Genomic DNA, 22,228 nt, shown 5'->3' with positions numbered 1-22,228 from the left:
GTTTTCTTTTGTTTTGCTTTTGAGACCGTCTTACTATGTAACCTTGGCTGGCTTGAAACTTGCTATGTTAAATGACTGCATTTACAATAGGGAAAGAGAAAACAAGTTTCCTCTTACAAGACCCTCCTAGTAAGATTCGAGGGTGATATAAATAAAAGAAACCTTCCAAGAATGTGCACTAAGTGATTATAAGAACTTCCCAATAGGTACTATCTCTGAATGGTTCCACCATCTTCCAATAGCAACATCTTGCACTGAACCTCCCTTCAATAAGTACCCTTTGGTGATACTCAAACGAAACACCTAACAGAAGAACTCCTGGACAAATCCAACCTTACTTCAGATTTTTGTCTGAGGTATCAAATCCTTCACAATCTAAAACTCTAGCCGGGTATTCAAAGCACATGATCTCACCCAGCACTGTTCTTACATTCTGGTAACACAACACCCTCAAAGTATTCTATTCTCTTCGATAAGTCATCTTTGGAAAAGAAAAATCAAGCCATATTTTAAAAGTTTGATCAAAGGAATTGCACTGAACATTGTCTAACCATAAGTTTATATATATATAAGGTAATATAGTCAGTCATTATAAAAAGAGCATAGTGTGAAATTTTTTTATTTGAGAAACCATTACTTTCCATCGTCGTGGAGAAAAAAATGAGCTATCGTTATAATATCCCGCATACATGGATCATAAACTGTTACAAAAAATAGACACTAGTAACTTTTAATTCTATTAATTAGGCATCTGATTTTATGTAAAGTAAATGTGCAACTAATTCCTCAATATGTGATTTCTTTATGAAATTAGCATAAGAAATAAAATTGTTATAACCTTTGGAAGAGTCCATAGCTCAAAGTTCAGGTGATTTTTTTTTTAAATTACTTTTCACAAGCTGCTAAGATTTGTACTCATTTTTTATACTTCCCCACCACAATGCACCAACTAGACAGAATATGGCCTAAAAAAGAAATTCCAGAACATTACTTTCTGCATTAGAAGAGAGAAAGACAGCTGTGTTTTAAAGGGGCCTACAACAATCTTAAAGACACACTGTTGAAAAACAGATTATGCATTCTGCTTTTCATCATCTAAAATAAAATAGTATGGTACAAAAATATATAAAATAATATAATAATAGTAGATTTTTGCTATTTCAAAAGAATCCTCTTGCCACTCTGTCACTTCAAACCCACCTACTGAAGTTAAAGTGAAGCAAGCGGGAATATTATACAAGGTTTATTTCCCAATGCCTCTACCTTTTCTCAATTCCAGAACATACTCTATCTTCTCAGCAACAGTACAGTTTAGCCAGCGTCATTGGACACCGGAATGATGCTTTTTAACCTCTTAACTCAGTGCCATGCGCTTAGCCAAGCAACGGCCATCCCAAAACATCAATTCCCATGACAACCCTCTGAGGCGAGAATAGTGGTATTTTCACTTTGTGTACAGATGAGGACACTGGGGACTAACAAATTAGGCTGCTATACAACTTTTATATGGTAAAATCTGTTGGCACAATGAGTAGTTGACAGTCACCATAATTAGCCTCAAGAGTGAGCTTTCTCCAAAGCTAGAAATTGGGACTGTCTAGATGCTATAGGAAGAAGGGTCTGGTCTGAAAAAAATATTAGCATTCTTTACAGTAACGGTAGTGGGACCCCTGAAAAAGAGTAACTGTTACCCACTGTTTCTGTGTTTGAAGTAATTTATGCAAATAAACATTGGCAAGTTAGTCAGTGCTGTCTCATATGAAGAATTGCATGCTTTTGCCCTCCCCTCTACTAAATGCCAGACATTTCTTCAAAACGTATGACTGGTCAACTTATTTTCCTCAGACTTATTGGATAAAAATACCAGGAAAATCTGGGTGTGGTGCCAAGCCCAGACACACAATATTGGGCTAAGGCAGAAGTGAGGGGTCAAGGGTAGCTTGGACTATACAGTCCGATCCTATCACAAACACAAAGAAGGGTAGACACTCAGGGCATCATCTGGCAGGTACTCTTCTCCACAGTGCACACATTTAGTCTTCCTAATCCTGAAGTGAACACGGACTTGTTATTCATTCTGTAGGCATGGACCCTCACCTCAGAGCAAAGTTCCCTAAAATCACAGCCAGTTTTGAAACCAACTGTCTTTCTTGGTTACTCTGGGAAGCCATGATGGTGTGGTAGGGTAGGGAATGACTCCTCTCTCTTTCAAAAGTGTAATTCAGATAATATAAATTGTAATATATAGAATTAGGGCTGTGTATGCTGTGGGATCCATTCGCTCCTTGGCTGAGGTCAAGGGGCCACAGATACAGAACCCTTGTAAGGTATGGACATACACAGCTATTAGAAGTTGATCTGTACATGTGTGTACATTTTGAGGGGAGTAAGAGAGCTGTGTTACGTTGTGCGCACTTTATGTGTTTTGTCTAGTATGGTTAGCATTCTCTAGTCTCTAGAAAGGGCACAATTGCTCGACACTATCTCCTTTCGGCCAGTATGTTAGTGATGCATGAGAGGGCATGGTGTGACGTGCGGTCAGCCTATAGAGTACAGTGCACTGGAGCTGATGGGCATTGGCCTGTGCTGGATGGGAGGTATCCACTGGGACTTGTGTCAACAGTGACTGCTGATTCTGTGGCATAGAGGTGGTGTTTGAGCCTGGGCTAAGAGTTACGCCAGATGACTGTGGAAAACGTATATAAAAGGTACTGCACTGGGAAAAAAGTGTGGTGCACCCCACACGTGCATTTGTGTGTATGTGCCTGGAAATACTGAACGCCAGAGGGTTTCCCTGTGTACCGGGCCTATGTATGGTGTGTGTTTTATGTGTGTAGTGTATGTTGAAGGAGGCTCAATCGTGGTATGGTTCATGCGGTTTGCTGGGGACAGACCACGGATGAAGTGGTTACAGAGCAGAGCTTCCTAGTAGTGACAGGGAATGATGCAAACAAGGGGTGTGGGTGACCCAGCTAGGTGACCTGCATGAGCTCCTGAGAGGTGGGATTTGAACAAGAGGTGGAAGAGTAGGCAGAGAGGACTGTAAGCCACGCGGTAGGCGGAGGAGCTGCGTGGCCCTTGTGTCCATGAGCTTGCACGCGTGGAACAGCTACTCACTTCCTCACCACCAGCCACACCGGGCCACCCTCCCCTCCACTGCTTCCCTGTCGTCTCTGCCCCCCCACCCCCCGCTCTCCGGCGCTCCGCAGGACTCCAGGCCAGACTCACCTGGTGAAGGCGAAGTACATGAGGCTGATGATGGTAAAGCTGAGCAGGGTGATGGTGTGCGGCCGGTAGAAGAAGTCTATGGTGATGTCCTCCACTTGCTGCTCGTTGATCATGCGGAAATGCATCCTGTAGTTCACATCATCCTTGCTCAGAGTCCTGCTCCCTACGCAGGACGCCATAGTTCTTCTCCCCGTCCTGCCGCGGCGCCGGAGGCCCCGGCCCGAGAAGGCTGGGACCCCGGCAGTGAAGGACCGCAGCGGCAAACTAGCCTGACGCTGGGGCCGGGTCTGGCACCCTAAGGGTGCTAGCAAAGGGAAGGACCCGCGCAAGAGGGCGGGGTCGCGGCGCCACCACCGCGGCCTCGAGCAGGGGGAGAGCGCAGCCTCAGGCGGTCGGCCCTAGCAGGGCGAGATAGCGGAGTCCTCACCCCACCACCACGCGGAGTGACGGATACCAGGACACGGCGACCAGCCCCAGGGCCTGCAAGACCGGGGCCAGCTCTGTCCCCTGCCACCCCCCGCGGCATCCCCTCTCGCGCCGCGGCCGATGGTTTCGCCCATTCGGAGCGCAGCCCACGTGGGCGGCGGCGCCGGCTGAGCGTGGCGAATCGCTGTCTTGCTGAGCGACAGTGCGCTGGACCCCGGCGTGGGTTGCGCGGTCGCTGGGAAGAAGGAGCGCGAAGCTGCGGCCGGGCTGGGTTAGGGTCCGGCCTACCTGTACCCAGCAGGATCCGGGAGCCTCGCGGCTTGGTAGGTATCGGTAACCGGGAGAGGAGATTCGGACTTGATCGGTGCGTCCCTGAGCCTTGTGGTGGCAACGCCGCCGGGCTTGTTTAACATCTCCGGACTAGGGCTGGGTGAAGGCCCGGCTTCCTGCGGAAGTCCTGCTCCCTTAAAGTCCGTTGGTTAAAGGGGTCTAGGGACTATGGCTGAGCTGTCGAGAGGCCCTTTATTACGGAGTGCACTTTTCAAAGCCCAGAGTTTAGGATTAGTTGTAAAGATCTTGAACCTAGAAAAGCCTGCTTCTGCTCCTGTTCCTAACATAAAAAGTGTCCGGTACAGCGAGAACTAGAGAACCTCTTGAACTTGAGAGATTCTAAGGAGTTTTTTTGTTTGTCCTCTTACTGTACATACCGCAAGGCGTTATACAGGAGTGCACATCTTTACTCGTTTCTGAGTCCTGTGTGCTGTATTTGTTCTGGACTCACTTCCACTCAACAAACTGGAACCCTCCAAGCCTCTAGCTTGGTGCTGAAAAAGACCCTGGGAAGGTGGGTTTCGAGAGGGGGCGGAGCTGTGCCGTCCTGCACAGTCTTAATCATTGACATTGCTGAGACAGTGAAAGTAATGTGAAGAGTTATGTGAAAGGAGTGTACTGGCAAGTAAAAGTGGAGGGTAAACATTTACCAGAGTCTACTAGATGTGAAAAGGGTATTACATTTGATTCTGGACAGATTCCAGAATGAAATTGGGAGTTCTGGGAGCTGGTTTGTAAGTACCGTAGAGCACATAGACAAATCGTTTTATTGTAATCCCCAACATTATAAAAAAGTACTTTGATTTGAAAGCCCCCCCCCTTAAAAAGAAAGTTATACAAGCTTAAGGCTCACAACCATAAAAGACAAAAGTAAGTTTTAAGATTCACAGGCTCAGAGCTGAAATAGGCCCAGGCAAGTCCAGGCACACCCAGGCCCTGTGGGGCCTGCCCCACCGTTAAGACTAACAGACCATAAAGATAAGGAAGAAGGAATGCAGGAACCAGCCCGAGGTATCGGAACTAACTCATAGGCCATCTGGCGGGAAGGGATAAGCCCCTAGCCCCTGACATTCCGGACGCCCCAGCCTGCATGTATTCTTTTGCTATGTTGTAACCTCATTTAAATATGTTTGAGATAGCCAATTGTGTTTTGCTAGGTTGTAACCTCATTTGAATATGTTTGAAATAGCCAATTGTGTGTAACCATATATCCGCGCCTCATTTGAATCCACCAATCAAGTCCCTGTAACCATGCATCTGCTTCTGTATGCCTGGTTCTGCTGGGCGCGCCAGTCCTTCCGAGTTGACTGAGACGCCCGCAGGTACCTGTGTATCCTGACAATAAATCCTCTTGCTGATTGCATCCAGTGGTCTTGGCCTGGTCATTGGGCTTGGGGATCTCCTTCCTGAGGGAAGATTCTCACTGAGGGTCTTTCAGATTCTGAGAGTAAACCCCAGGTTAGACTATACCAGTGCGGTTTTTTTCTAGCACAGCGTATAATAAATTAAAAAAAGCATTATGTGGAAAATAGTGTTTGAGCCGCCATCATCATGGGCTACAATGATATGTCCAATCTTGACAGTCAAACTGCGACCCCCATGAGGGTATACGTTTTAAGAAAGCTTACTTTTTGTGTTGAGCCATATTGCTCCTAACTGTCTTTGGCCACTTGTAGATTGGACCTGCCTGGCTGTGCTGAAGCTTCTCTAGAAGTTTGGTCTTGTCTAGGGGGTATAACTTAGTTCCCACTTTAATGTAGCTATTTTGGAGACCAGAGGAAGTTTGAGGGAAAAACTGACAGGTTTGGAAGCCCCTTTCCAACCAAAATTCAGCAAAAATTACCTATTTATTCCACAAGGTATGCCAACGCGGCCTTCCTTTGTTACTTCAGAAGGAAAGGTTTGCCCTTGTATTATTTTTAGCAAGCATCCCCAAACTATAAAACTCCAAGAGATTAAACCCTCAAGTATTTGTTCCTATTCGGGTCATAAAACCAGCTTGATCCACTGGCTAGAAGAACAAAGCATGAAAGCATAAGTCAGAGTCATTTGACAGTTAACATTTTTTGTCTGTTTAGTCGATAATTTATAACATTTATTGAGCATTTTCCACTTATTTATTTACTTGAGCCTGCCTCACACTTGTAGCTCACACTAGCCTTGAACTTTGAGCAATCCTGCCTCAGGCTGCTGAGTTCGTTTTAATTAATATTTAGGTATTGCACTCATTTCTTTCTGCAGTTTTGGTTTTGCAGTTGGTTACTTGTTTGGGTTTTGTTCTCTTTCTTTTCTTTTAGACAGTTTCAATACATTGCTACTGCTCGCCTTGAGCTTTCAATGCTGTATCTGTGTCCCAGGAGTAAAATTACAGGAGGCACTCACTCCTGTGCCCAGCTGCTCCCTCTTCTGACCCTTTCTGTTTGAAAGCTTTTTTTTTTTCCAAGCAGGATTTTACCAAACCAGTTTTGTTTAAGTCTCTTTTGGAAGAACTGGGTCTCAGACTAGGTCAGCCGTTTCACTGTTGTGTTTAGTAATACGACTCATCTAAGACAGTGGGTTTTTTTCATTTACCTTTTGACTAATTTATATGCATGAAATGCATTTTAACAGCTCAGTATTATGTAGTAATCTGCAATATATGTTCTAAATACACTTCAAACCACAGTTTCCTTTAAAAAACAGATTAACAGTTGAGTCGATTCTGTTGTAATTTTAGCATTTACAGACATTTTTGGTTTAACATGATTCTTTGTTTTTAAATAATAAGGCACGTCTTTACTTTTCTAGTTCAGAAGTTCCTGTTTTGAGCTTCCAGGGACTAAGCCACTACCCAAAGACTATACATGGACTGACCCTGGGCTCCAACCTCATAGGTAGCAATGAATATCCTAGTAAGAGCACCAGTGGAAGGGGAAGCCCTTAGTCCTGCCAGACTGAACCCCCCAGTGAATGGGATTGTTGGGGGGAGGGCAATAATGGGGGGAGGATGGGGAGGGGAACAGCCATACAGAAGGGGAGGGGAAGGGGTTAGGGGGATGTTGGCCTGGAAACCGGGAAGGGGAATAACAATCAAAATGTAAATAAGAAATACTCAAGTTAATTAAAAAAAAAAAAGTTCCTGTTTTGGTTGGTAGCTGAGACTGCCTTTTTTTTTTTTTTTTCAGGCTTTTGATGTATAGGAAATATTTGACTACCCCAAATATATTTATTTAAATCATTTCTTTCTATAGATAATGTATTATCTATTTTTGTTTTTGCTGTTTGAATACTGTTTTAAATATGTCAGTAATTTAATCTTTCTTCCTTTTATGGTTGTGTTTTTCCTTGTAGACTAAAATGTCAGAAAAAACATGGCCTTGTTAGCCCAACAGTTATCCAGATGGTTCAACTCAGTTAAATTGAGTAGCTTCATTAAAGCCACACAAGTCACAAAACACTCTGCAGGACTAGGAAAAAATGCCTCAGCTCAGGCCCTGTTGTCCTCTGACACCTGCTTTCTCCAGTGGGGAATTAAGACTGACAGGGCTTTGTTCTCCTGGAGCAGTTTCCAGTCGGCCAACACAACTAGAAGAAAGAGTTCTACCAACAGCACTCTGCTTCCTTCAGTGAGTGAACAGCCAGAGAAGATACCTAGGCTTGAATCTGAGCTGCCTCTGGAAGGTAATTGTGGACAGTGAGAAAAGTCCCCTTTTCACAGATAGTTTTGATCATGCTAAATATATAGACAATACTCACCAATTCCACATCCTGTATTGTACCAGGCAAAAAAGGAACAATGTTGGCTATTTTCATTTAGTTCTATTAAATTGTTATTTTAATAAGTTCCTAGGTTTATTAATTTGTGTCAGATTGTTTTATAGCTAAGTGTGTAAGATGTTTGCTTTCTAAAATTCTGTTTCATAGCTTCTTTCAAAAAATGTTGTCTAGGGCCATACCACCCTGAACACGCCCGATCTTGTCTGATCTCGGAAGCTAAGCAGGGTCAGGCCTGGTTAGTACTTGGGTGGGAAACCTGGGAATACCGGGTGCTGTAGGCTTTTGGGGTTGGGGATTTAGCTCAGTGGTAGAGCACTCAAGGCCCGGGATTCAGTCCTTAGCTCCGAGAAAAAAAAAAAAAAAAAAAAATGGGGGCTGGAGAGATGGCTCAGTGGTTAAGAACTGACTGTTCTTCCAGAGGTTCTGAGTTCAAATCCCAGCAACCACTTGGTGGCTCACAACCATCTGTAATGGGATCTGATGCCCTCTTCTGGTGTGTCTGAAAACAGCTACAGTGTACTTATATATAATAAATCTTTAAAAAGAAAAAAAAAGTCCTCTGGCATTAAATAGAATTATTAGGGTTTAATTGTTATATTTATCTTTGGAGTATACAGTTTTGACATATATACTTAACTGTGTAACAATAATTAAGTGGGAACAGTTCTGTTACACTTCAGATTTCCCTTGAATCGCTTTATAGTCAACTGTCCTCTTGCCATGCCACCTACTATAGGAATTCGTTGTTAAGCCACAGGTAGAATACTACTCCATTAGTAGAATGTGAATGGATGCTAAAAAGAAGGGAAGAGAAACTGACTGTGAATGATAAACCATAATTAATAGAGTAAAATTAATAGAGTCTATCATAGCTTGGGTTCCTTAAAGGGACAATTTCAAATGTCTTCCGTACCAAATTATATTAAAACAACAGCAGAGAACTCCATATCAGGGCAGACTGGCAAAGGATTGCAGGTGGTAGGAACATAGAAATCTTCTTAAAAGAGTAATCTGGAGATGGTGGCATTGGATTAGAATGAATAAATTCAGAATAACATAACTTTAGAATGTAGATTTGGGGTTTTTAAAGTCATTCTTCAGCCAAGTTCACGAAGCTGTGTCTCACAGTGTGGTTGAAGAACAGTGGATCTTTCAACACTCTTACCTGTTAGTGAAACATGAAGAGAGTGTTTTGTGCCTTACCTAGGCAAGGTGATTCAAACTTGTAATCCCAGCATTTAGGAGGCTGAGGCGGGAAGATTCCCTGGGTTGTGCTCACTGTCTCAAAACTAGATTGACTACCTTGAACCTTCCCGATAAGCTTCTTACCTTGGAGGGACGGTAGCTGGTCTCTCGGGAACTCTTAGGTCTTAGGTTATTTGTGGGCCGTTGTGGCGTGGGGGTCACCACTATTAGGCAAAGCTGGCCTCACACTTGCTGTACTCCTCCTATCTCAGCCTGCACAGCCAAATGCTGGGATTACAGGTGTGGACATCGTGATAGGCTTAGACTTCATAAACATCTACTTCTGGAATAATCTCAGTATTTAAGCAATGAGGCACAAAGTAGGGAAGATAGAATATTTATGAAAATAGATCTTGGATTGTTTCCTTTTTTAATATTTATTTTTATTTATTATACATATGTATATGGATGTGTGCATGTGAGTGCAGGAGCCTGTGAAGGCCCTGGAATTGGAGTTATGGGATTGGGAACTGTCTGTTGTAGATGCTGTGATCCAAACTGCGAGAGCAGTATTTGACTGCCAAGTCATTTATGCAGCCCCTTTATAGAAACAGTTTTCTGCATGTGCATGACACTGCTGACTGGATTCTCTCTCCCTTCATGACTCGCTGTAAAGAACTGGACGACTTGCCTCCGCTGTCTCCGTTACAGCCAGTTTCAGAGGAGGAGGCTATTCAGATTGCTGCATACTCCCCGCTGCCCCTTTCCTCCTCCACACTTGCAGATTACGTAGACCATTCCGAGACTCTACAGAAGCTGGTGCAGCTTGGTAAGTTTCCAACCTGTCACACAATGTGTTAGTCTGTTCACCCATGGTGCACTGCTCTCTATTTGCCGTGTTATATCCCCTGACCTTCCTCCCCAAGCCCCCTGTTCCCATCTGGATTATTCTCTCAGCCTGTATCATAACTTTCTAAATATGCTGGCTAGGAGGCTATCCTTGAATCTAGGTAATCAAAGGCAGCCAGAGCGTTTTATTGCACACTTCCATCTGGTCCTATCTGTAATCTAGCACTTTGTTGAACCTACTTGATTTTCTCAGTAATGATCCTAGGAAGTTGACAGGAATTACATGGGTAAGAGATTGAAGAATTCCAGTTTCCCACATACAACCATACTAAGTTCCCCATTTTTAGCTTGTACCTCAGCTTGAGCATCTTAATCTCTGGGGACTCAATTTGTGAGCCTTTAAGGTTATTTTTCTTGTTTAATTGAGCATTGAGTATTATCTTAGTTAGGGTTTCTATTGCTGTGACGAGACACCATGATCATGGAAACTCTTATAAACATCTAGTTAGGGCTCATTACAGTTCAGAGGTTTATACCCTGCGTGGCAGCATGCAGACAGAAGTGGTACTAGCAAGAAGCTCAGAGTTCTACATCTGTAACTGCAGGCAGCAGGAAGAGTCACATTAGGCCTGGCTTGAGCATTTGAAACCTCAAAGCCAACCTCCAGTGACTCACTTCCTCCAACAGGGCCACACCTCCTAATAGTACCACTCTCTGTGGGTCTATGGGGACCATTTTCATTCAAACCAGCAGAAGTATTTCTTACTCAAAATACCTGGAGGTAGAAGTATTTGAGATTTGACACTTTCTCGCATGTTCTCATTCGCTATATCTTGGAGAACTAGTTTTGGTTTGTTTGTTTGTTTTAATCAGAAAAGAGAAAAGAGTACCTGTGACATAACCACAGACCCTCAGGGGTTGTCCTTGGTTTATTGTTTCCTCCCTCTCACCTTAACATTGATTTAGGGCCTCCATATTCTGTCTCTCCAAGTTTGCTCTTATGCTGTACTAACTTTAGTTCTCATTTGTCACTGAACAACTGCAGGCACCTCCTACCTTGAGAGAGAGAGAGAGAGAGAATGCAGGCACCTCCTACCGAGGGGGGTGGGGATGGGAGAGAGAACATGTAGAAGGCAAAAAAAAAAAAAATTTTTTTCATTTAATTGCTTGTATTTGTTTTGTTTCCAGTCAGGTTCTTTCCTTGTTCTGGACCTGCAGATATAGGCCAAACTGATTGGCCAATAAGCCCCAGAGATTTATCTGTCTCCACCTACCTAGTACTGGGATTATAATTGCACATCACCCACAAGGCTTGTTGTTGTTTAAATGTGGCTTTTGGGTGATCAAACTCAGGCCCTATACATATAGGCAAGCACTATACATATATACGTACTGAACTCTCTCTCCAGCCCCTAACTTGATAACTTCCTAGTCTTCAGCCATATTGGCCCTGCAAGATATCTGTAGTGTTAGTGTTCTCTCTGTAATGCAAACTGACTACCCTGCTTAACTGCTTAGTATCTTTAAAGCCTTTCAAGGCCTTTGAGTTCTCCCAATTTTCCTGTTCATCTTACCAGTCTCCTGCCTTGCCTCCTTCACTTCTTTGGTTGACCAACAAGTAGAGAACTTATTTCAAGTTAACCCGCTTCTGAAATGTGTTCTCTGCCATACCATGTGAATGACTCCTCTGTGAGTTCTACTCTACTTGTTTTTATGCCTGCACTAATAACAGCATATGGTAATATTTCACTCCTGTTTGTGGCCTAGTTAGCCAGGTGTTACCTGTATGTGTAAGAAACTTCACGTGAGGCTAGGCATGTAATCCCTACATAGCAAGCCAGAGGGAGCAGACACCTGTGAGATCAAGGCCAGCCTAGTCTACATAGTGGGTTCTAGGCTAGTCAGGGTTACAGATACTTACTTGAAGATAACCGGAAGAAGATAGAGATAAATGAGAAGTACCCAATGAGATATAAATAAAGGCTCTTTTACTAACCTAAGCATCCATCAGTTAGTGACTAATTAAAGGAAATGCAGTATACAAATGGGATACCAGTCAGCAGTAGCAGAGAATGAAGTGCTGTCATTTCCAACAGGACTTGGAAGACGTGCATACAAAGGCATGTTTCATTAGTAGAAAGTGAGTAAACCAAGCTCCCAGAAACAGAGAAGAATGGTGATTGGGGTAAGGGAGGTGACCTTGGGGAGATGTTGGTGGAACGATACAGAGTGTCCATTCTTAGTAAGTTCTAGGAATCTATGATGCAGTAAGAGTGTGTTTTAAATACACACACACAAAATACATGGGTTGCTATGTTAATTAGCTTTGTGATGTTAATTAGCTTTGTTTAATCAAGAAACAGTGCTGATATACCTAAAATATCTATCAGACCTCAGAACGTACACAGCTTAAGAGATGCTTTCTGTAATAAGTTCAGAGATGAGAGATGACATGTGGTATCTGCCTCGAACAGCAGAGTAAGCTACCTTTCAGAACAGCTTCCCTGCCCTCTAGCAGGTACGTATTGTTGCAAAGGATCAACATGGTTCTCACCTATGAATAATTTACAGTATACTGAGAGCCTTGGGATATGTTCCAGCCATTCCTTTTGTATGAGCTAATAATTTCAATAGCACGCCTTAGAAAGTAACTTAAATGGCAGTAACCTAGAGGATCCATTATTGCTTGCCAATGGTTTTTGAGTAATGAAGCTTTGTCCTCTTCTATTTGTTTTCCTGCTTTTTCTGCTTGTTTGAAATCCAGGAGGCCAGTCCTGTGCACAGGGGCTTCAATGCAGCTGGCTTCTAGGCAGCTTCTGCCAGGGCTCTGTAAAGGCCAGAAGGGGCGGGCCAGATCATTTCCCCATTCTCACTCTTCTTTAGGTCCTTTAACTTGTCACTCCACGACAACAGCTCTCTCTCATGTGGCCCTTCACTAATAACTCATAGCTCCCTCTGATCTCTGGGAAAGGATTGGTCTGCCTATCTCTGTGGCTAGCATGCCTTTGTGTGTCCACTCTACTCATGCCATCATGTTACATTTCCTTCCATTTGAGCTCTGTAGGGTAATATGCTTTCCAGACCCTGGCTGGTGACTGAGTATATGCAACAGTGAAAGATGCAAGGCCAGGATTTATTAGAACATCTCCTGCTCCCTTCCTATCCCCTTTTCTCAGCATTTTGGGCGGTCAGTGGCTGAATTTTCATTTTAATGGAGTCATGTGTGAGCCTTGTACTCTCCTGATGGGATTTCTCCCATTGCTTCTAAAAAGCAACCCCATGACCAGAGTATGACAGCCAGCTCATGCTGAGTGAGGCCCTCCAGCATGTGTAAACTCACTTAAGTCCAAGTCTTTTAGGTTATTTCTAAAACATTTCCTCATATATTACAGATTTTTGAAACTAGTTTCCATCTCATTTTTTTGAGATCATTCATTGATTGCACTTGGTTTTGTTCTATTTTGAACTTACAAAAGAATTACATATAATAGTTCAATTGGAAGGATGGTTTTCAGTAGTGATACAGGCTAAAGTCAAAACACAATGCAGGTATAAAATTAGAAGCTCTTTAGTTAGGATAGGTGGTGAAGTACTTTATCTAATCGACAAATATGATGGACTGTATGTTAATTGTATATCATACTTTGTAATTTACATAATTATTATAGTTATGATCAATTTATGTCAGAGAGATGAGCATTTTTTATTTGGACAGAAAAGATGAGATGTTTGGGATTGGTTCTAATGCTTTGAATTAATCCAGCCCCCAAAATTGGGAACCTGCATGTTCAAACACTAGCAGTCCTTGTCCCCAATTGGTTTTTGATTGATCACTAAAGAGCCAATAACCAATGGCTAGGCAGGTAGACTGAGGCAGGACCTTTGGATTGTGCATGCTAGGAACTAGAGAGGATACTCACCATGATTTAGAGGGAGACAGATCAGATTTAGTGCTGCAGAAAGAAAATCATCCGAAGTGTAGATCAGAAGGAATGTGGCCCCTGGAAGGGCTGCCCAGAAGCGTCTTGGGCAGCAAAGACTAGAGAGCTGCCCAGAAGGAGCCATGGCAACAAAGATAAAATAAAGAATTAGAGGGCGGGCGTTAGGCCAGGAGTACCAGAGGGAAATGTGTGCTGACTGCGGGGAGGATTAGAACTGTCCAGCCTTTGAGCTAGTCAAGGCATATTTTTATGGGCAGGCGTGCGTGCGTGCGAGCGTGCGTGCGTATGTGTGTGTTTCATTTGAGAATCTACCACTCCTAGGTGGGTGCAATGAGTGGTCGTGACCTGCCAGCAGCAGAGTGGATTAACTAACTACCGCTACATTATTGAATTAAAATGTCATCACTAGTGTGTGGTAAGTTGTCTGAGTTCATTCCAAGTAAGCTTCTGGTCTCTACCCCATGTGGGAGTGTGGTATGTTTGGGTGTGTGCACACTCATAATACCAAGAAATTTAGATTTCTAATTATATTTGTTTCTAAAATTGGTAAATGGATATGATGATTTTTTGATTGTGGATATAATTATAAAAATGTTATTTCGTTGCTTTTATAGGACATATATAAAAGTGCCTCTAGAAAATAATTTTTAAAAGTGGATTTTGTGGTACTGAGTATTAAACCTGTGGTCTTGTGTATACTAAGCAAACACTCTAGCCTTTTTTTGTTTTCTTTTATCTTTGTATTTTAAAATAGTCTCTTCATGTTTCACCATTGACCATGAACTCACCATATAACTCAGGCAGACCTCAAATTTATAATCCTCCTGACTCAGCCTTCTAAGTAGCTATTAACATGATTTAGTGCTTATGTCTTAGGGGAAAGTTTAAGCACAAATGTTTTTGTCTTTCTGTCTACACTGACCTTTAACATATAAATGCTATACCTGATTTTAATTCATTTCTACAACCAATTCATTTAAAAGTACTTTAAGCTTCCATTTGTCTATATCAGTTCTTTCTAAAAGATTATTCATCGGTAATTTTTTTCTATATGACATTAATGGCTGAATAAGAAATTATTTTCAAACCAATCCTTTTCCTTTATTATAGGAGTAGATTTGTCTAAGATAGAAAAACATCCAGATGTAGCCAACCTCCTTCTAAGACTGAATTTTGAAAAAGACATTAAGCAAATACTGCTATTTCTTAAAGATTTGGGTTTAGAAGATAACCAACTGGGACCATTTCTGACAAAAAATTATGCTATTTTCTCTGAAGACCTTGAAAATCTTAAGACCAGGTAAAGTTTGAAATGATTCCCATATAACCTATGAAGTACTTATGGAAGAATTATATGTGTGGGAGAAACTTTCTAGTTTGCTATCCAAGCATCTACTGTGTGCATATGATGGTTTATATATGCTCAGCCCAGGAAATGGCACTATTACAAGGTGTGGCCCTATTGGAGTAGGTGTGTCACTGTGGGTGTGGGCCCTACAACCCTCATCCTAGCTGCCCGGAAGCCAGTATTCTGCTAGCAGCCTTCAGGTGAACTCTTAGTTTCTCCTGCACTCTGCCTGTCTGGATGCTGCCATGCTCCCTCCTTGATGATAATGGACTGAACCTCTGAACCTGTAAGCCAGCCCAATTAAATGTTGTCCTTATAAGAATTGCCCTGGTCGGGCTGGGGATTTAGCTCAGTGGTAGAGCACTTGCCTAGGAAGCGCAAGGCCCTGGGTTCAGTCCCCAGCTCCGAAAAAAAGAACCAAAAAAAAAAAAAGAATTGCCCTGGTCGGGCTGGGGATTTAGCTCAGTGGTAGAGCACTTGCCTAGGAAGCGCAAGGCCCTGGGTTCAGTCCCCAGCTCCGAAAAAAAGAACCAAAAAAAAAAAAAAGAATTGCCCTGGTCATGGTATCTGTTCACAGCAGTAAAACCCTAACTAAGACAGTGAATATCAATGGTTCTTTTAGTTAGGGACTTCTGATCTAAAGAATATTTAAAAATAGTTGTTTTGTCAACCATCAATTATTATTTTCACTTTTCAATTTACCGATGAATTAGTATTGAAACATTTCCCTCCAGAAACCATAAATTTTTTTCTCTGACATTTCTATTAACAAATAATTAAATTATCTAAGAGTACACGTAGAAGCTGGGCAGATTATGAAAGCATGGTCATTACTGTTTTTTCTTTCCTTTTTCCTGTTTGGAAACTGAGTCTCACTATATCATCCTGACTGGCCTTGAACTTACAACCCTCCTGCTTCGGCCTTCTAAGTACTGGAATTAGAGTTGTGTACTACCATGCCCAGTATTTCTCATTGTTGATGGCAGATATTTAGCATTCTTTGAGCAAATTGTTTAATCATAATAATAACATACTTTAATAATGTGCTACCTCATAAATTGAAATTCTGTTTGTAGTAATCATGGTTCTCTTAAGAAGAAAAGTAGTAGCCTTTTAATATATATTAATTAGAATGGATTACAGGTTGTGATCTGACTCATCCAACAATGGCCGTCTCATGTCCAAAAAGCCAAGAAATGCTTTAGTTGTTTGATCCGTGAGGTTGGAAGTCTCAGCAGGCTCAGCCTGTTGCTGGAATTAGAGTTGTGTACTACCGTGCCCAGTATTTCTCATTGTTGATGGCAGATATTTAGCATTCTTTGAGCAAATTGTTTAATCATAATAATAACATACTTTAATAATGTGCTACCTCATAAATTGAAATGACTCAGTGGAAAATAATTTAGTGTGTATAATTGTGAGTCCTTTGTAGAATTTACAAAATGAATAAACTCCATATTAATTATAGACATGGTAATGCAACCTTGTAATCCTAACACTTGGGATACTGAACTCAGAAAATAAAAAGGTCAAGGCCAGCCTGGGCTAGGTCATAAGACCCTGTCTCAAAACCAGAAATTCTGTCTGAAAACAGATGACTCAGTGGATAGAGTACTTGCCACCAAGTGTGAGGACCAGAGTGTGGATCCTTAGAAGCCAAGTAAAGCCCAGTACCGTGGAGCTTAGACAATAGCTAACCTGGCTTTCCTGGCTGTGAACAGTGAGAGACCCTGTCTCAAAACAAGGTGGAAGACTAGAACCTATGCCTGAGATTATCCTCTGACTTCCACATGTGCACCAAAGACATGTTCATGCCCCCCACCATCATACACATATAATAATTCTTTTTAAAATTAGAAGTATATTAGGATTATTTTCTGATTTAAAGTAAATGAACGCTGATCAAAATTTGTTGGGTGTTACAAAAGTGTCCAGAGTTTGGGCTCTTATAGAGTATTTTTATTGATCTTATGGAGGAGTTATAGGATACTTTTTTTAAAAAACACTACTTTAGCACTGAGTAGATTCAGAATATGTGTGTGTGTGTGTGTGTGTGTGTGTGTGTGTGTGTGTGTGTGTGTGTGTGTGTGTGTATGTGTGTGTACGTATACATGTAAAAATAATTGACAAGAGATGGGCATGGAACACAGGAAGAGTGGGGGTAGAAATTATGTAAATACAGTACTACTTTCTGAAGTAACATCATATCAATAAATATTTGTCTGTGTATATACATTTTGCTTTATATTTATTTCCCTAGGAAATGTTTATCATGTGTATGTGTATGTTTTATTCTTTCTCTAGAGTAGCTTATCTACAGTCAAAAAATTTCAGTAAGACAGATATTGCCTGTATGGTCAAAAATGCACCATTTCTGTTGAGCTTCTCCGTGGAAAGACTAGATAACAGACTGGGATTTTTTCAGAAAGAACTGGAACTGAGTGTGAAGAAGGTAAGAAAAAAGGACCAAGTATAAGGGAATGCCTTTCCTCTTTTAGTTATCTTTCAATGTCATGTTTCCAAGTGCCTGGTGTACACAGATCCTATTACTGCATGACTCTTGTGTCCAAAGATGACTTAGCCTGAGGAGACTCCATCAAATTGATTCCTTAAGTTTTGTTTCTGTGCCAGATTTTTCATCAAACCAGGTTGTTGATGTTTATTTTGAAGATTGCTATCATGTATTTGATTGGGTCATATTTTGAATTTTCGCTTGGCATCCCTTAGTTTTCCTAACTGGTTAAACGTGTTTGCATAGTGACGGTAATTATGTTTTCACTACAGACTAGAGATCTGGTTGTTCGTCTTCCAAGGCTACTAACAGGAAGTCTGGAGCCTGTGAAGGAAAACATGAAGGTAACATAACTTGAGGCTATAAGAAGCTGATTACCACACTTGATTAGGTTTTGTTTGTTTGTTGTTTTAGAATAAATACTGCTGTTGTCATCATGGAAAAACAAAAATTTTAGCAGAACTTTTTAGCAAAAGTGTGTTTTGTGTTTCTATGAAAGAAACCTGTGTGTTAAGGAAGCAAAGTTTCTTGCTCAAGTTGTCATGTGCTCTTAATAGCTAGAGAAACATTTATTAGAGTCTTCGTAGATACTTCATAAAGCACAAAAATTTTTAGCAGAAGTTATTTCTAAAAGTCATAAATGACAGTCTGTTTCAGCCAGTGTTTTCTGCACATGCGACCTAATGTACCTGCATCAGTCTCCTGCAGACATTAGGACCCAAGATCCTGAAGCAGTAAGGAATAAATGGGACTTGAGAACTGCTTATTTTCTTGCCTGGTATGATAGGCAGTGTCTGTGCTTCCTGGCCATGTTCCTTCTGTGAAAACAATTTTGATTTATCCTATAGTGGTTCTGATTTAGCTTGTTTGCAAATTCCACAGTGGCTGCCCTCACTTAACTATAGCTATGCACTCCATAAGCTGGGCGGCAGCTCTTACTGACCAAGGCTCCCAAGCTAATAATAATCACTGTATTGACTACTTTCCAGTTGGGCCTATATCCCAGTTTCCCTGAAACTATGGGAAGCAGTCACAGCATTTGAGATCTATTCAGGCAGTCACCCTGCCGTCACGTCCAAGATCCCCTAAGCTTTAATCAGCTCCTGGAGAGGTGCAGCAGGTGCCAGGCATACTGCTGGACCTCACCTTTCAGGCTTTACAGCAGTGAAATGGGGACAGGTCTCCAGAGGCCAGCTTCTTCCTGGCAGCCAAGGGCAGGGTTACTTTTCCTTACACGTTTCATAATGTAGGCCTCCTGCCACCTGCACTTTGCACTTTCTGCCTCCCCCTCCTCCTGAGGTTATTATAGATTGGATTCGAGCCCAGTCTCATAATTGTCACTCAAATTTCAGGCCTCCACTGGAGCTCAGATTCAAACAATGTATCACCTCTCAAGATGGCACAGTCTCTGTATACCACAGTGCAGATGGACAAAATGAGATTTATGTCTACCACTGGCCCAGGAATCACTGTCTCACAAAATCCTGCAGTGGTTTTGAAGATTGTGTAGTCTATGGATATGTCTTAAGGATTGGAGTCTTCCTGTCTTGATAGTCGTTATTTCTGAAGGACTTCCTCTTGGTCTCTTTGCAGTCAGTATTTTTTCTTGTTCTGACCCTTTTCCATAAGATCTCATGGGAACAACTGGTCCAGTATCTTGTCTGGAAGTCCAGCACTGATTGGCTTGTCCAGTCCGTACAGGCCTCCTTTCTCCATATGTTATTCCATCTCACGGTGTTTTGTTTGTTTTCTTGTTTTGTTTTTTTCCTGTGGGACTCATGACAGTCAATGCAGAGACATCCTTGTGTGGGTAAAGGCTGTGAAATTTGGGTCACTTCAACCAATGTGAGCCATAATCCTTTTAGGGGTACTGGTATAAATGCGCCCACATTTTAAAAGATTATTACTTTTAAATCTGGAAGGATCAGTTTGCCCTCCAGCATAGTATCCAAAGGCCATTTCTACTTGTGACTTCCAGGAAATTTACTTTTTTGTAGGTTTACCGCCTTGAACTTGGTTTTAAACATAATGAAATTCAGCATATGGTCACCAAGATCCCTAAGATGCTAACTGCAAACAAAAGAAAACTTACGGAGACTTTTGATTATGTACACAATGTGATGAATATTCCCCACCATATCATTGTCAAGTTCCCACAGGTAACGAACGTATCTCCTAGGCGTCTCAGACCCTAGGCGTCTCAGACCGCTGCCCGAGTCTTGCATTTAGGCTGCCCGGTGTGGTGCTTGCATTTGTAGGAAGTTCACAGCTGCAGGTCTCCTGGAGAGACTTCGGTGAAGTGTCTTTGCCCCTATAGCTTCTATCTACAAACATAGTCTCTTGGGGTTTTCTCCATTAAATTTGAAAAGTACTGTTTCCTTTATCCGTGGTATCTAGATGGGAAAAGATGCGTGGCCTTAGCACACCTTTCAGAATTACGTTGCTTCCAGCCCACTTCCTTCCCATAGAGTGATGCTTTTTTGCCCATCATATTCTTAGTGACCCTTAAGTAATCTTCCATGAAGGAGCATTAACAGATTGTTGGATAATTGAGAATGGGTTCCATGAATAGGACCTCGCAGTCATTCATTACAGAATGGATCTGCCTTGGGCTAGACCGTGTATGAGCACTAAGAGTACAGTGCTCAGTCATACGTGGCTTGTAATCTAGTGTGAGAGGCGGAGGTTTAAAGTAAGTGCACACGGCAGCAGAGTCTTAGCCAGGGGGCTGCTGGGGCAGTTAATCCAGTGTAGAGATAGAAAAATGGACGACTATTGATCACTTACTTCTTTGCGAATATGGACTCATTATAGTTACTATTCCAGCAATTATCCCTGTTTGACAAATGAAGAAAACAACCAAAGGGACAAAGTGGGATTCCTGTCCGCCACTGGCCCAGGAATCACTTTCACCAAAACCCACCGGCAGTGGGTTTTAAGATTGTGTTAGGCTATGGGCATGTCTTGAGGATTAGAATCTGCCTGTCTTGATAGCTGTTGATTTCCGAAAGTCTTCCTCTTAGTTTCTTTGCAGTCAAGTGTATTTTTTCTTAGGTCCTGTGAGGCATCCTAGTCCAGCGTCTTGTCTGGAAGTTCAGTGTTGATTGGCTCGTGCCTGCCGGTCCATACGGGTCTCCTTTCTCTGTGTGCTGCTCCATCTCATGCTTCCTTTTGTGTGGGTCTTATGGCAGTTAGTACAGAGACACAAAGGGCTGTGTGTTCCAGAGGCATCCCAACAAGTTAGCAGCATATGCTTTCTTTGCTCACTGATCTCAAAGTTGTTAGTTTTCCCCAGTTGTTTTCCTCCGTGTCCTTCCATGGGTACAGTTAGCACTTTGTATCCACTTTTGGACACTGGGAAAAAGGCCTAGAAGTATTTGCCCTATGGAGTGCTTCACCGTGTCTGAAATACAGCCAAGAGAAGTGCTTTGGTTCACCTCCCCAGCAGCCCCAGCCCTGTGCTGCAGCCTCTCATTCAGTGTGGGCCCTTCCCCCTCTTGTCCCTTCATCTACACAACAGCAGGCTCTAGGCATGTAGCCAGCTCATGATTCCTCTGTCAGATGTCTGTGCTCTTCTTAGTCTTTGGGGATTTTAATATTAAAAGGCATGCTTTTCCTATTCGCCCCAAAGGGGTCAACCTCATTTTATTTTAATTTTCAGTGGGTACCAGAATTTAAAAATCAAAACAGAGACACTTTAATACTTTACAGATCGTGGAATCCTTTTTGCTGACACATCTTAGTCTCTAATGTTGGTTCTCAAACCTGACAGATAATCTAAATTCTAAATAGCTTGTTAAAAGTCTTATTCTCAAGTTTCAGATGAGGTAGTTTTGGGGTGACTCCTGAGGCTTTGCTCTTGCAACACTGTCTGTGTCTCAGGAGTCATCATACTGGTTGCCCTCCATGAAGACCTTCCATCATTATCATTCTGCATTAGTTTTTAGTCCCTTTTAAATAAAAATTTACCTCCTTCTTCTTTCATTTTTTGCCCCAGTACCCAGAATTTCTGCCCAATAGCTCAGGCTGTTTGGAACTCACTCTGTAGCCCTAAACTCTAAACTGGCTCTAAACTTAATACTTCTGCTTCATGTGACCAGGTTCTATGATTGCAGGCACCTAAACTCATTTCTTATTTAGTAATACTTATGAGTGTGCTGGGAATCAAACATATAGTCAGTGTCATTAACTTATTAAACTAACTTATTAAAATAGTTAACCGAGTAAGTTTGTTAGTATTTCAGCTTTTTATTGTTTATTTCTTTCTCTTCCAGGTATTTAATACAAGAGTATTTAAAATTAAAGAAAGACACTTGTTTCTTGCCTACTTGGGCAAAGCACAGTATGATCCAGCAAAACCTAACTATGTGTCTTTGGACAAGTTCGTATCTTTTCCTGATGAAGTATTTTGTAAAGAGATTGCCAAAGCTTCAGTAAACGATTTTGAGAAATTCTTAAAAACTCTTTAGTTTTTGATGAATGTTTAAATATATTCTTGTAAATATATACATGAATAAACTTATTTTTAAAATAAATGCCTCTGGTTTCAATATTACAACTCTTTTTCTCCTAATTCCCTTTCTGACTAACTTTTTGGCTTGGCTTTTGGCATTTGTTGTTTATTTTAATAGGAAAATTATATCACTTTCCCCC

The 22,228-nt window shown here is 41.8% G+C and overlaps 2 protein-coding genes and 1 pseudogene across 5 annotated transcripts in view; 2 read left to right on the top strand and 1 right to left on the bottom strand.

Moving 5' to 3' along the window:
- Positions 1-3,514, bottom strand: part of Ptdss1 (phosphatidylserine synthase 1) — a 61,775-nt gene extending 58,261 nt beyond the window's left edge. The window contains exon 1 of the mRNA NM_001012113.1: positions 3,229-3,514. Coding sequence (NP_001012113.1) covers positions 3,229-3,407 — 179 coding nt within the window. The 5' untranslated portion in view covers positions 3,408-3,514. The remainder of the gene's footprint in view (positions 1-3,228) is intronic.
- A 323-nt stretch (positions 3,515-3,837) lies between these two features.
- Positions 3,838-22,110, top strand: Mterf3 (mitochondrial transcription termination factor 3). Of its 4 annotated transcripts, NM_199387.1 has the most exons (8): positions 3,869-3,977; positions 7,315-7,644; positions 9,602-9,754; positions 14,826-15,015; positions 17,368-17,515; positions 17,848-17,919; positions 19,573-19,734; positions 21,850-22,110. In NM_199387.1, exons 2-8 carry the CDS (start codon positions 7,335-7,337, stop codon positions 22,042-22,044), a joined length of 1,230 nt encoding a protein of 409 aa, NP_955419.1. In that variant the 5' UTR covers positions 3,869-3,977; positions 7,315-7,334; the 3' UTR covers positions 22,045-22,110. The 4 variants fall into 4 exon arrangements, with proteins under 4 accessions (XP_006241571.1, NP_955419.1, XP_038934551.1 ...); XM_006241509.5 differs by lacking the exon at positions 19,573-19,734 and having other exon boundaries at positions 3,838-3,977; XM_039078623.2 differs by lacking the exons at positions 3,869-3,977; positions 7,315-7,644 and adding an exon at positions 14,037-14,130 and having other exon boundaries at positions 9,616-9,754.
- Positions 7,906-8,021, top strand: LOC120093896 (5S ribosomal RNA; annotated as a pseudogene).
- Positions 22,111-22,228: the final 118 nt, after the last annotated feature.

This window comes from Rattus norvegicus, chromosome 7, assembly GCF_036323735.1.
Source record: "Rattus norvegicus strain BN/NHsdMcwi chromosome 7, GRCr8, whole genome shotgun sequence".
NCBI lineage: Eukaryota > Metazoa > Chordata > Mammalia > Rodentia > Muridae > Rattus > Rattus norvegicus.
The sequence above is the reverse complement of the archived record's forward strand: the minus strand, read 5'-3'. Positions and strand labels throughout refer to the sequence as shown.